This window comes from Akebia trifoliata, chromosome 16 (assembly GCF_017979445.1).
Source record: "Akebia trifoliata isolate Shusen 1 chromosome 16, ASM1797944v1, whole genome shotgun sequence".
Lineage (NCBI taxonomy): Eukaryota > Viridiplantae > Streptophyta > Magnoliopsida > Ranunculales > Lardizabalaceae > Akebia > Akebia trifoliata.
This window is the reverse complement of record NC_141390.1, coordinates 23,025,405-23,040,243: the sequence shown is the minus strand read 5'-3', so window position 1 is coordinate 23,040,243 and position 14,839 is coordinate 23,025,405. Positions and strand designations below refer to the sequence as shown.

Sequence of the window (14,839 nt, the reverse complement as noted above, 5' to 3'; positions counted from 1 at the left end):
ATCCATTAAAAATCAATTTTTTTTAGCAAATCTCATCTCCTGGTATGTTTGTTATGTTTTCTCTCATTTTCAATTTTTTTTTTCTTTTCTAATACTGGGTTGGCTTTAATTTTATTAAATTTTGACTGAATATGATTGGAGACACATTTCCAGATCTTGACAATAGTACTTAAGTAGACAACAAGATCTTGCAAACACTCCAAAAGAACTTTGGCCAAGTCCAAAACATCTTGGATCAAAATAGATTGTTAATCAATGAAATTAATCAGAATCATGAGTTGAAGATACCCAATAATCTCAGCCAAAATGTGGGTCTAATTAGAGAGCTTAACAGCAACATTAGGAAGGTGGTTGATCTATACAGCCACCTTTCGTGCTCTTTCACTAAATCCATAGAATCTTCATCGGAGGTGGTTTTTTAAGAACTTTAATGGCTTTTTCTGAATTTTAAGTTTCAGTCTTAGTCTCTTGGAAGAAAACATATCAACATATATTAATGGAGTAATGAGATAAGAGGAGAAGACGTTAGGTTTTCCTTTTGACGTGGCAACTGACTCATTAAGTGGGTAATGTGGATACTGTGCCACGTCAGAACTGTGAGAATCACAGTGTATGACACGTGTCACCCCAGCATTACTCAAAACCCAATTGTAGAAAGAGAGAGATAGAGAGAGAGGGTCTGGTTCTTCTCCTCCTCCTTGGTTTGCTTCTGTGATTGAGGTCATGGCGGAGTCAGCAAAACATACTCGATTCATCAATCCTTGGGTCCTCCATTTGCAGAAAATGGGTTTGGAACTCAAATGTCCTTATGGTTCGTTTCTTTCAACTTCTTTGATTGAATGTAGGGTTTCCATGGTTTAGTTCATTTCTTTGATACTCTGTTTCATCTTTGTTATTGCTGTTGCAGCTTGAACCTGCTCAATCAACTAATGTTGCTTCCATGCAATCATATATTCTGCAGGCATTATATATTTATTTATTTTTTAATTGTTTGATCTCAATTTGGGGTTTTTAGTGGCTCGTCCATGTTATACTTCTTTGTGTTTTAATTTAATCTGGGTCTTTGAAATTTTCCGATCTCAGTTTGTTATTTATTTTTATTTCTTTTAAGTGGGTAGTCGGTGTTATGCTTCTTTGTGTTTTAATTTGATATAAGTCATTGAAATTGCTTGTTCTAAATGTGGGTTTTTTATTATTATTTATTATTTTGGTGATTAGTTTGATTTATGTTTCTTTGTGTTTTAATTTGACCTTGGTCAATGAAAATGTTCAATCTCAATTTGGGCTTTTTTTAGTGGTTAGTTGATTTTAAGTTTGTTTGTGCTCTAATTTGGTCTGGGTGTTTGAAATTATTTGATCTTAACTTGGGTAGTTCGATGTTAGGTTTCTATGTGTTTTAATTTGATCTGGGTCTTTGAAATTGTATGCAGTTCATGCATTCTGGACTCAAAGGATTTCGATCAGATTGTCCAATCTGTAAATCATCTTATGTCAATCAAGGTAGATTTAATCTCAAACTTGATCACATTACTTTTGGGTTTTGTAGATTTGAGATCAGCCCTCACATGGAAAATATGGTGAGCATCTACAAAAGTATGGATGCCACTTTTTCCGCTAATCTCTCTCAAGCTGATCTTCTTGGTATTCTCCTTTTTCTGCTCTTATGTGGAAGTTTTCCTTTTAAAATTACTGTAAATTTGAGTTACATTGGGTGATTTGTTTCCTCTCTCATATTGTAATCATTTTTGTAGATGTGAGAAAAACAAAAGCTTCAAACCAATGCTTGGCTTCGGAAAAGATAGATAAGGATGATAATTAATCAATGAAATGATTGGGGCAACTGGAAATAAACGAGTTCAGGTTTCTCTTCGTCCATCAGAACTTGAAAGGCCCATGAGATCTTGTATGCTAAGAGAGAGTGGAGAGGTCAGAGAATTTGGAAAAATGGGAAGCAAAGAAGAAGGTTTAGTTGATGAACAAATTCCACCATCATCATCGATTCTTTGGTCAAAAGATAAACATCACAATGAGGATCAAAATCAGGGAATAGATTTGAATCAAGTGACGCAAACATCACTTGATAGCCCTCCATCCTTTGGTGAAACTAAGGATTCGGATGATGACATAAATGATCGTAGCGGTGAACATGTTCGTTTATTTTCTAATTGTGACATTTATTCTATTGAAAATTTGTTCTATGTTTGCAATGCACCTAATGTTTAGACTTGTTCTTAGGTAGTATATTTCTTGTGAGAACTTTGTGGATGTAATGCCTTCTAAGTCTTCTCATTACAGTTTGACCACATAGATTTAAGTTCATTATGGTTTGTCCTTGTTGGTAAATAAGCCTTTTTTTTTTTTTTTAAAATACTGGATGTTATTAACCACCAATTTGGTGGTCTCATTGAAACTCTGACCTCCATACAATCACTTACATGAGATGTAAATTACGGAAGAAAAGCATTCTGAAGAGTATTAAACTATCAATAACACTAAGGCATTGTTTAATTTAGTCAATACTTTTGTAATCTGATGTTTCTGAGGCTTCCTATTTATCATATGACAAGCTTCTCCATGTTCTAACCTTTCAATTCTTTGTTAATATATGAAGCTATGAGCATCACTTTTTTTCCCCACAGTTGTCATTTACTTAATTACCTTTGGTAATTTGTCCACATTTCTTGTTTAACATTTTTTATGCTTGGAAATTTTTGTTGCTCAAGGATGCTCATTGTTTGCTCTCGCATTTTTCTTTTATAAGACTACCCATTGGATATTTTTTCTTATGATCTGTTTGGAAACTTGGCATTAATGGGTTTTGCAGAAAAAGTCTACTTGAAACATGCGCCTGTTTTGTACGGCTAACTGGATTTTTCATACTTGTGTAGTTGACAATCATGCCCAGTTTTGTAATGATCTTGATGGAAAATTATAAGATTTATTAGGAAATAATTAGTATATTCTATTAATTACATGACTTTCTGAAATTCATTCCACAATCCAATGGATTGCTTAACAAAATAACATGATCTGCATCTCATACTAGTTAATTTTTTGTACAGTTTAGACATTAAGCTTTAGTACTTAGGAAATTGGAAAATTTGAGCTTCAAGTGATGAGTTGGTTTCTAGGTCCTTTGCATAGCATTAATAATCTTACAAACCAAAAATCACCCCCATCTACTGTAGGGACTTCTTTCTAAATACCACGTAACTTTTGGGTGATAAATTAACAACCCAGTTAGTAAAATCTCTCTCTCTCTCTCTCAAAATCCCTCCTTAGCTCTCTACCCACTATATGATTTCTTAAAACACCGTCATGGTTTAGTACAAGAGACACCAAAAGATATTCCTCTACACAAATGAGGGGCCCTCTATTCCCCCGACTTATCGATAAAAAAAAATGATATATGAGATAAGGAGCACTCAAATTGTCTTTGCATCTCAGTTGCTCTGGATGGGATTGACTTAAAACCCTTAATCAAAGAAACAACAGAACTTTTGTTAGAAGACACTAACTCTAAAAAGAATGAGTCTTGATCAATGAAATCTACAACATGAGATGTGAGTAGTACACGCTATGGTTTTCGATATGCTTGACAAGATTATACTACAATGTATCTTAAAAGTTTCTTACCACCCAATATTTATGGAGTCAAAGTTCTTAATAAGATCTTCTAGTCAAGCTCATGCCATGGTTTTCTATCATATTTTTTTTTTTTTCATTCTTTTTGTGGGTAATATTAGATTAGAAGCAAAGAGACAACTTGCTTTATTAACAAATGTTACCAACTACAACATCTTATGAAAATTTTGAAATAAACCTTGCTGACAATGTTAAATTGAACAATAGCTAGTTCTTTTTATTACATTTCTTCATCTTCCATTTCACTGGAGTCTATTTATTCTCTTCAACCTTTTGCCTCGACTGCGTTGTTTCCTTTCAAAAGTCCTTGTGAGTCATCCATTTTCCTTCCAGAAAGTAATATATCTGATTGAAACACCAATTACCATCCCACATCCATATCCGATCATCATAGATTTCCAATCGAAGTCACTTGTGGACATTGAAACCTCATGTTGTTGTTATGTTGTGGGTGGAGAAATCACATATATGTCTTTGCCTTGCCTTGATAATGGAAACCCACATAATCTCAGGTTATCTTCATACGAAGTATTTGAAAATGTGTTAAACTGATTACCTTGTGGTATGCTCCCTACAAGTTGATTATGCTGGAGATTCATTACTGCAAGGAATGTAAGGCAAATTAGTTGCTGAGGAATCTCTGCAGAGAGCTTGTTTTGTGAGAGATCCAATGACTCCAGTTGTGCTAAATTCCCTACCGATGATGGGATGTGATCAGTGAGGTTATTATGAGAGAAATTCAACAGCATAAGAGATTTGAGGTCGCAAGGCTCAAAGACAGCCACCATGGGATTGCTGGTGGGATTGTGTAAGTTGCCTTAACTGGTGGTCGCACTATAACCAGCCACCTTGGGTGTCGCAAGGCTCAAAGACAGCCACCTTAGGTGTCGCAGGGCTTGATCTTCAGTAAATCAGCCATCTTGGGTGTCGCAAGGCTCAGATACAGTCACCTTGGGTGTCGCAGGCCCTAAACAACATCATTGTTGTGAGTACAGCTTGATCGCAGGCCCCGAACAGTTCTCAACTCCCTATCACATGATGTGATTAGGGTGTGTAGCGACAAAGAACCCCCGTAAGGGTGATATGTATTGAAGACGAGAGGTGTAGAGTGTTGATTTAAGGAAGAGTAAGTCGATAGAATTTGTAGGGTCGATGGAGGTAGAGAGAGAGGCTCTGATACCAAGTTAAAATTGAGAGAAGAAAACCAGTCTTGATTAATTAGCCCTAATTACGCTTTAAAGGTATTACATAATCTAAGTAGAGGAAAAGACTAAAAAGGACACATAGACTTATTTAACAGGCCCAATTTTTTTTTCCTGGTGTTAATGTTAGTTACTCCTATCACACTTGTAAGTGAAGAGAAAAGATAACTTGGATAGTTTTTCTCGAAGATTCAGCTGAATTGACCCATCTCAAAAGTTATCCTTCCCTCTTTGAAATGAAAAAATAAATAAGTGTATTTGTTCAGAGGTACACAATTGATGTGTTTCCTTTCCAGTAATATATTGTATCTTTGATGTGTTTTCTTACAAATCTTCTGGTGGTGTTATATTGAAGGAAAATTTCTTCTGAAGCCTTATACTTGGTTGTATTATTATTGTTTTGCCAGAGCTAGCCCATGATCCAACAAGGTCTGGGAAGCATCATCTAATACAGTTAATGAATGGGTTCTCTGTGGATCTGCTCTTTCTTCCGCAGAGAAGGTATACTCTATTTAACGTGAAGTGCTGCATCTGTTTATTGTTCATTAACTCCACTTGTGTCTACAAACAGTTATATAGAAAATGGTTCATTTTTTTACATGGAGATTTTTTTGTGCGTGGTGTGTGTGCAGAATTTGTTGGCCAAGTTTGCAAAAATAAATGGTGCAACTATCTCCAAAATATGGAGGCCAAACATCACCCATGTGATTGCAGCCACTGATGAGATAGGTGCTTTCAGCAGGACATTGAAAGTTCTTATGGCCATCTTGAATGGGAGATGGGTTTTGAAAATTGACTGTAAGCTCTCTTCTTTTTTTTTTTCTGGTGCCTGCACCTCCCACTTGTTGTGTTATAATAGTTTTTATATATATCCAACGATCGGCATTTTTGATGCCATGGACTTGATCTTGGTCATTGTTGCTTGCATTTTTCATCAAACCTTTCTATCCTGATATTTCTAGTGGACAGATATATTTTGTTTCATTGGCTTTTCTAAACATGTGTAGTACTTTAGCAACACCAACCAATCCCGGTTGAGAAACTAAAAGATGGAACAATAAGGGATAATTGAATCTGTTATTCTTATTTCAAAATTGTGTATTTAATCTTTTATGACAAGAATTGACCATTTAATCGGCATTAAAGATTCAAATGCTTTGTTAATTGTCCTTTGTGTATTTATGCAACTTGAGTTTTTGCTGGCAGGGATAAAAGCATGCATGGAAGCTATGCATACGAAGAGCCTTATGAAGTTGGCCTTGATGTTCATGGCTGTCACTATGGGCCTAAATATGGTAGACTTAGAATTATGGATAAGGTAACCCCCGTGTGCATAATTCACACTTCCATTATGTTGTAGTACAGATCATGGGTTCTTCTTCGCATTATCAGAAACAGTTTTTAGAAGAAAACTACCAAGGAAATATCCAAGACTGACTGGGTTTGCTCTCTAGGTCATGACTTCAATTCTTTATATGCCCCTCCACAAAAAAGGTGGCTATTTAACTGCTGTACATATGCCGGGTGAGATGGTACGTACAACCCGCCAAAGCAAAAAAAGGAAAAAGAAATAAGAAGTCCCAAGACTTTTCATACCCTTGGGTGCTTGACCATAGAAGGATTCAATCTTCATGAATTCCACAAACGTATCAGCCATACCCATAAAAAATTGAGAGAGAACTATGAAAATAGTAAGAGGCACGGTGTCATTTTTACTGATGATATTGTTATCCATTGCGACATTAAGTCTCATCATCTCAGCTAAGCCGGTGACGGCCATTATAATTACATGCATGACTGGGCCAATTCCCATACTTTGTAACAAAGAGATTCCTCTTGGATTTTTTGTGTATCGTCTTGTTACTAGCACAAAGTATCGGTCATAGATTACGAGGCTTATTAACATAGAGAGAGTCACAAATGCTGTGAGACCTGCGCGTGGAATCGAAAAATGGTGACTCATGCTTCTGTCCAGGGTGGTACCTTGTTTGATGAAGAGTGTGTGCACTTGGACCAACATTGTACTTGGTATAAACATTGTGACTAATATCGGACTCATTTTTTATCATTTTCTTGGTTTCCTCAACTTGGGTCACTGTACATAGCGTCCACGAGTTGCTTGCAATGGTCTTTACGGAGGCTTTGTTGAGGATCCTACAATGCAATGCAATTGTAGTGAGTGATGCCTTCCTGGTAATGTGCTTTAAACTTGAAAAATGTTGACTATATAGAGGGCTGAAACTAATGTCCTCTTGAGGAATGTTGATAGGGAGCCTTATTTGTGTACAAGGGATACCTTGAGGATCTGGTGTTAGTTTCAGGGGATGCTATCTTGACTAAGAACATTTTGATCTCACGGTTACGATCGTGATATTTAGAAAGATTTTTATTTTTAAGGGACACACGTCAATCACCCATTCAGGTTTTTAGAGATTAAAGTCTGCAGCAAATGGTAAGAAAACCAAAGGAAAGCAATGGTTTCCCTGAAAAAGAGTGTAGGAGAATGCATCTATCCTTTCCCCCTAAATTGTAATGTGTAGATGACAATCATGGGCAGTTTTGTAACGATCTGAATGGAAAATTATAAGATTTATTAGGAAATAATTAGTGTATTCTTTTAATTACATGACTATCTGAAATTCATTCCACAGTCCAATGGATTGCTTAACAAAATAACATGATTTGCATCTCATACTAGTTAATTTTTTGGAGAGTTTAGACATTAAGATTTAGTACTTAGGAAATTGGAAAATTTGAGCTTCAAGGGATGAGTTGGTTCCTAGGTCCTTTGCATAGCATTAATAATCATACAAACCAAAAATCACGCCATCTACCATAGGGACTTTTTTCTAAATATCACGTAACTTTTGGGCGATAAATTAACAACCCAGTTAGTAAAATCTCTCTCTAAATCCCTCCTTAGCTCTTAACCCACTATATGATTGCTTAAAACACCATCATGGTTTAGTATAAGCGACACCAAAAGATATTCCTCTACACTTCTCAGTAAATAAAAATGAGGGGCCCTCTATTCCCCTGACTTATCGATAAAAAAAAAATGATTTATGAGATAAGGAGCACTCAAATTGTCTTTGCAACTCAGTTGCTCTGGATGGGATTGACTTGAGTTAGAAGACACTCTTAACACTTGAAACAATGAGTCTTGATCAATGAAATCTACAGTACGAGATGCGAGTAGTATACATTATGGTTTTCAATATGCTTGACTAGGTTATACTACAATATATCTTAAAAGTTTGTTACCACCCAATATTTATGGAGTTAAAAGTTCATAATAAGATCTAGTCAAGCTCATGCCATGGTTTTCTATCATATATATTTTTTTTGCATTCTTTCGGTGAGTAATATTAGATTAGAAGCAAAGAGACAACTTGCTTTATTAACAAATGTTACCAACTACAACATCTTATGAAAATTTTGAAATAAGCCTTGCAAACACTGTTAAATTGAACAAAAGCTAGTTCTTTTTATTACATTTCTTTATCTTCCATTTCACTGAAGTCTATGTCTTCTCTTCAACCTTTTCCCTCGATTGCGCCGTTTCCTTTCAAAAGTCCTTGTGAGCCATCCATTTTCCTTCCAGAAAGTAATATATCCAATTGAAACACCAATTACTGTCCCACATCCGTATCCGATCATCATAGATTTCCAATCAAAGTCACTTGTGGACATTGAAACCTCATGTTGTTGGAATGCTGTTGGTGGAGAACTCGCATATATGTCTTTGCATTGCCTTGATAGTGGAGGCCCACATAATCCTGCATTATCTTCATAAGAAGTATTTGAAAATGTATCAAATTGTTTGCCTTGTGGTATGCTTCCCACAAGTTGATTATGCCCGAGATTCATTACTTCAAGGAATGTAAGGCAAATTAGTTGCTGAGGAATCTCTCCAGAGAGCTTGTTTTGTGAGAGATCCAATGATTCCAATTGTGTTAAATTCCCTACCGATGATGGGATGGGACCAATGAGGTTATTATGAGAGAAATTCAATAGATGAAGATATTTGAGGTCCCCTATCACTACGGGAATTCTGCCTTGGAATTGATTGTTAGAGAAATCGATTGACGTGAAGATGGTCAAGATGCTATCTAGTACCCTATCACATCCTTTGATCGCGAGTATCACTGAGATTTTATAGTAGGCATCTCCAACATATTTTGGCAGAGACTCATTGACCATCATCATCAACTTCCAACTTTGGAAATATTTTGTGGGCAAAGATCCCATAAATCCATTGGAAGAAAGATCTATAACATGCAACATTTGAAAACCATGATTGGTTTGAGGACGTTCAATGGGACCATAGAATTTGTTGGATCCCAATACAAGGACCTGCAACAAAGGCAATGTCTCCATCCAAAATGGAAATGTATCATTTAACTTGTTGCTTCCAAGGTCCAGAACTTTTAGGTACTTGCAACTACCTAAACATCTTGGCACAGGTCCTTCCAATTGATTTTGAGAACCTTGAAGGATTTCAAGATAACTCAAATTGCAAATAGTTTCAGGAATTTCTCCAATTAATTCATTATCACTGAGTTTCAAGAATGTTAGCCAATTGCACTTGCCAAGTTCCTTTGGTATTTGCCCACTTAGATTGTTTGTGGACAAATCCAAATATTTTAAATTTGATAGCATTCCAATCTCAGTTGGTATGTGCCCTGATAATCTATTATTAGACAAGAACAAAGAATAGAGTTGGGTCCAATTGGATAGAAAATATGGATGGATTTCACCAGAGAGGTCGTTAAATGACAGGTCAAGATAAGAAAGGTTGGTGCAAGATCCAAGCTCATTGGGAATGCTGGAATTTAAGCTTGTATTCGAGAGATATAGGGTCTCAAGCATCCTAAGGTTACCTATCCAAGATGGTATGGGCCCACAAGTAAACGGGTTATCAGATAAATCAAGGTATGTGAGGTTAGTGAGGAGGCCAATTTCGTGGGGTATCTTACCATTGAGCCTGTTCCTTCCCAAGGAAAGTATTTGAAGTTTGGTAAGATACTTGATTTCTAATGGAATCGGTCCTTCCAATGAATTATTTCCCAGGCGAAGGAATTGGAGATTCTTAAGACTAATAAAGAGGTCCACTGGAATACAGCCTGTTATTTGGTTATGACCAAGATAGAGGTACTGTAGGTTTTGTAAATTACTAAGCTCAGAAGGGATCATACCTGAGAACTTGTTGCTGCTCAATTTAAGAAAAATAAGTTTTGAAAGAGACCCAATTTGAGATGGGATTTCTCCAGACAATTGGTTGTAGTAGAGGGTTAGGCTGGTGAGATTGGGGAAGCCCGAGGAAAAGTTGAGTTGATGAAGAGTACCTGTTAGTGAATTGATGGCAAGGCGGAGAATACGGAGTTGTAAGAGATTTCCAATTTCAGAGGGGATCATACCCGTGAAATAGTTATCACCAAGATCAAGAGAAATGAGTTTTGAAAGAGATCCAACTTGAATTGGAATTTCTCCAAACAAGTGATTGGAGGTGAGGTTTAGGGAGGTGAGATTGGGGAAGGCCGAGAAATCGAATTGATGAAGAGTGCCATTGAGACTCGAATTGAAGAGGTTTATCTCCACAATGCTGTCCAAGTAGTTGTCGCATAGAATTCCAATCCAATTGCAAGGAGTAGTGGTGAGATGGTCAGACCATGTCCATGAAGAAGTAATAATAGGAGAAGAAGAGATCAAACTGTTTTTCCAATGCAGCAATGCTTTTGCTTCATGTACTAGTCTTTGTGTTTTTGCTGATGCTGCAGGTACTGGTGCTACTGATATCTCTTCTCCCATTATTCTTATAAGAAGAAAAGCACAAGACAGAAAAAGAAAGAAGAATGTAGTCTTCATGATTGATTGAAAGACTATCTTTGATGCTTAACTATATATCAAGCAAAAACCATCTAATATTTATAAGACAAATACATGAAAGACAGAGAGAAACACAGAACAATGTCAACCGATGGAAAAAAAAACAGAGAACAACGTGTCTCTCATGTTATTTCCATGACTAGAAAGTGGCATGTGCAAACGAACTCATGTGTACGAAGGGTTTGTTTGTAATATAAAAGTTAATTAAAGGGCTGTTTTGAAGATGATATTGATATTTTTGTAACCATCGTGATTTCAGGATGTGTAGATTGCAATTTTCGAGGGTTAATTTTTTTTATAATAAAAATGACTCTAATTATATTAGGTTTAAATGTTAAGGTAGGGGTATTTTTGAAATCCAAATTTTCGTGTCTGACTCACTTCTATTCAAATGAACTCTCATTAAAATAATAAGGAAAAATTACTTAACACTCGTGAAAGGATTTCCTTCTAAATAGTCCCTAAGTTTTGCGCGGTAGCTTGATAGGACATTTAGTAAACTTTTTCTTTCTTAAAAGTCCTTCGTTACTAGCAATCTTACTACTTTTTTATTTACTGTTGAGTTCACCATTTTTTTTTATTGTCGAACTCGACACTTTTTTATTTAATGTCGAGTTCATTATTTTTAATGTCAAACTCACCATTATTTACTATTGAGTTCGCCACTTTTTATTTATTGTCGAATTCGACGTTTTTTATTTATTGTCAAGAGTGGTGAACTCGACACTAGTAAAACCCGCGCATTTTCAATTTTAGAATTGTTTCGACTAAAATATATGGAAAGATCAACTAAAAACTTGAGATAACAACTTGTTTAGAAGGTTTCAACCAAAAAGAACTATTCTTGGTCAATTTTCATCCAAAAACTAAGGAAAATAAAAGTGAAAAAACCTTGAAAATGACTTCTTCTTCTTTCTTAAAGTCTTTCCAATCAAATTGGATCTCCGAAACTCGATTGAGATGTCAAAAATCCTTTTTTTTTTTCTTTTCTTTGAATGATAACAATGAGTTAGAACTGTTAACAGAATCTATCGTGAGAAATGTGGGAGATGAGGTCCATGCACTATTTAGAAAGAGAAAAGTTTACCAAATGTACTATTAAAAAACTACCCAAAACTTATGGACTATTAAGAAGAAAAAATCCCTTTGCTAGGGCCCTATAAGTAGGGGTGCACATGGTTCGGATTTTGGCAAAATTGAAACCGAACCAAGCATGATCAGTTCTACAAATTTGAAATTGAACCAATCCAATTACCTTATAGAACCAAATCAATCCAAATCAACCTTGGTTAAGATTGGTGCTCGGTTTTCATACTTTCGGTAACTAAGTTTTAAACTAACTACTATTGGCATTTGCTTTGTGTATTTTCTAAATATTGAGCAATGAACATTGGCTATGGCATATCAAAATAATTGGTTCTTATGCTAGTGGGTTATGGTTGCTTATTGTCGTTCTTCATTAGTGGAGGACTGCTTGATTACAACTAATCAAGTTAGTTTAGAATTGGTTTTCTATCGACTTGTTTTTCGATTTGCTATTAATATTCATAAATATACAGTTCTTGAAGATCTTAATAGTATTTTCTCTTCATATAATATTTCTTGTTTTTTAACATTTGTGAATAAAGTCTAGCTATGTTCTTCTATTACTTTGGGTTGATGTCTTAATGTACCAAGCTTTTTCCGTGTAGATACGAGAGCACTATTAAGATTTCTTTGAGAACAGTGGCAATGTAGGGGAAATCCAAACCTTGAGAAAAATAAGAGGACACGATAGAGCGGAGAGAGTCAGAAGATATCAAAGGCATCACGACCATTTACTTCTAATTATATTTTGTTTCTAAGCAATTATGTGACGTAATTTAATTTATAAGTGCCCAATTGTTTTAATTAGAGCTTGTTTAGTAATGGAATTTTAATATATAATATGAATTTTGAGCTGTTTTATTTAATTTGGAGCTTGTTTTATGATTTTTGTTTTGTTTTCTATTTTTCTGATTTTTTTATTATTATTTCATTTATTGTGATTGGTGAATTAGAAGACCGTCCTATTGTTTGTTAAATCTCCATATTTGATGGTCATACTTTATGGATTATTTTATTTTTTTGTTTTTTTAGAGTTCATTCTCCAATAATTTGATAGTTTAGGACCATAAAAAAAAATTTCTACAAGGAAATATTTGACGGGATGGTCCGTTAAATTTCTCAAAATTTGTTGGGATGAGATTATCAAATATGGGCTTTTTTCACATAGTGATACATACCCTCATTTGTCAACTTTCTATATTTTTGGTGGGAAATGTTTGATACTGTAACCATAGTCACAAAAATTGATGATTTTTTTATTTTTTTAAGTTACTTTTAGAATGCGATTTGCATCCCTTACAAATAAAAACGGTAAAAAAATGTGACTCTTTTCCATGTAAAAAAAAATCGTCAACTTTTTCCAACTATTACCCTTTTTTTTTTTCACAAGGGCAAAATTTTAAATATTTTCTCTTTTTTTTTAAAAGTGGGATTTAATGCATAATAAAATTTGACAATTTATAAATATAGATGGGATTTGATGATAATAACTTAATTTTATGAATTTTCATTATATATATATATATATATATATATTTTTTTTTTTGTATTTTTTTATCTTTATTTTCATCATTTTTTTTCTCATTTTTTTTCTTGTTTTTAACGTTTTTTTTCCAAAGTTTTCTCTTGCCTATTTAAACCTCTACTCTGACTTTGTGACTATAACTGCAGCAACGTTTTGCTAGTATTGTCCTTTTTCTGAATTGAAAATACACATGTGTCACTACTTATTGTTTTAGTCACATTAGAGTAACTCCCAACAGATTTTCTAGAAGTCAGAGGCTCTTTATTATAAAGAGTCAAATATAAAAATATGGATCCAACACTCTTTGTACATGTTAAGAGTTAACGTAGCTCATGCAAAAAAAATTGAGACAAAGTCCGGGGAGTGTTTGGCTCGTTATTATTAAAAATATAATGTAAAAATATAAAAAATTACCTTCCTCACTAAGGGTTGTTAGAATCATATGAATTATCACATTGACAATCAATCACTACATCTTTTTATATTTTATGAAAAAATTTATATTTACAAAAAAAAATATTTAAAATAATATCATTTATATTTAAAAGCATGTGACATCAGATCTTGTTTTTAGATTAAAAAATGTGAGATCACGACTCTTATTAAGATTTGAATCAATTTTCAATAAATGAGAGGTTTGTTCAGTCTGTTGGAGGATCTAACAAAATTTGGACTAGTTAAAATAACGTTTGTCAAATTTTGACAAAAAATACTCTTTATTGTAAAGAGCATTGTTGGAGTTGCTCTTACTACTTTTATCTAGTCTTTCATTCAAGACTGCATACTAACCATTGACTTTGACTTGGCCCGTTGTTTGTTTTTTAATTTTTGACTTCTAGATGCAAGAGTACTGGACCCATTCACATGCCCCACGTGGAACTGTTTAAAGAAAATTACTTGACAGATCCTTTTGTAGGACTTCTTTTTAAATGCACCTTGATTTTAAACGTTGTATCTTACCAACCTAACCTAGTTAGTAAAAGAATAATGATGAATACACATCGTAAATCACACGGAACCGCAGATCTTTTTCCTTGTGATGTGTCTTGAAGAAAAAGATCTATGGTTTTGTGCCATTGCCACATCAACCGCGTATAGACCTCGTATGATTTACCACTTGCATTCATCACGATTCTTAGTAAAATCTTTCATCCACCCCCACACAACTAGAAAATGTCAAACTCAAATAGTTTATCTCAACAGTTGCAAAAGGTTGATCTTGTCGATTGGATCAAAGGTTAATCCATATGATTTGTACAGTCAATCTCTATAACTTGAATCATTGATCTCGAAGATTGGAAGAGGGATCAATGCGGGGCATTATAAAATAAAATGTTTATGAGGGTATTAGAAAGAAATCCCTCAAATATCATTATGTAATTATTTTTTCAAAAGCTAACGATTCCGGTAGGGAAAGGGAATTATCTTGTTGCTAATAGCTTGTTTCTATTTTATCATTATTAATATTAAAAGAATTTTCTTGATTAGGAGA

At 34.5% G+C, this 14,839-nt stretch overlaps 1 protein-coding gene across 2 annotated transcripts; it reads left to right on the top strand.

Moving 5' to 3' along the window:
• The first annotated feature begins 162 nt into the window (after positions 1-162).
• On the top strand, positions 163-8,359 carry LOC147382921 (uncharacterized). 2 transcript variants are annotated; one of them, XM_086427996.1, is made up of 6 exons: positions 163-961; positions 1,431-1,641; positions 5,255-5,348; positions 5,480-5,645; positions 6,054-6,165; positions 6,302-8,359. In XM_086427996.1, the coding sequence occupies exons 1-4, from the start codon at positions 941-943 to the stop codon at positions 5,505-5,507; spliced, it is 354 nt and encodes a 117-aa protein (XP_086284122.1). In that variant the 5' UTR covers positions 163-940; the 3' UTR covers positions 5,508-5,645; positions 6,054-6,165; positions 6,302-8,359. The 2 variants fall into 2 exon arrangements, with proteins under 2 accessions (XP_086284122.1, XP_086284121.1); XM_086427995.1 differs by having other exon boundaries at positions 6,054-8,359.
• The last annotated feature ends 6,480 nt before the right edge of the window (positions 8,360-14,839 follow it).

Excerpts from the sequence above, each read along its gene's own strand:
- LOC147382921 (XM_086427996.1), top strand. The coding sequence starts at position 941 with ATGCAATCATATATTCTGCAG. Across the intron at positions 962-1,430 it reads TGCAATCATATATTCTGCAG|TTCATGCATTCTGGACTCAA; the intron begins GCATTATATATT and ends AATTGTATGCAG. Across the intron at positions 1,642-5,254 it reads CTCTCAAGCTGATCTTCTTG|AGCTAGCCCATGATCCAACA; the intron begins GTATTCTCCTTT and ends TTGTTTTGCCAG.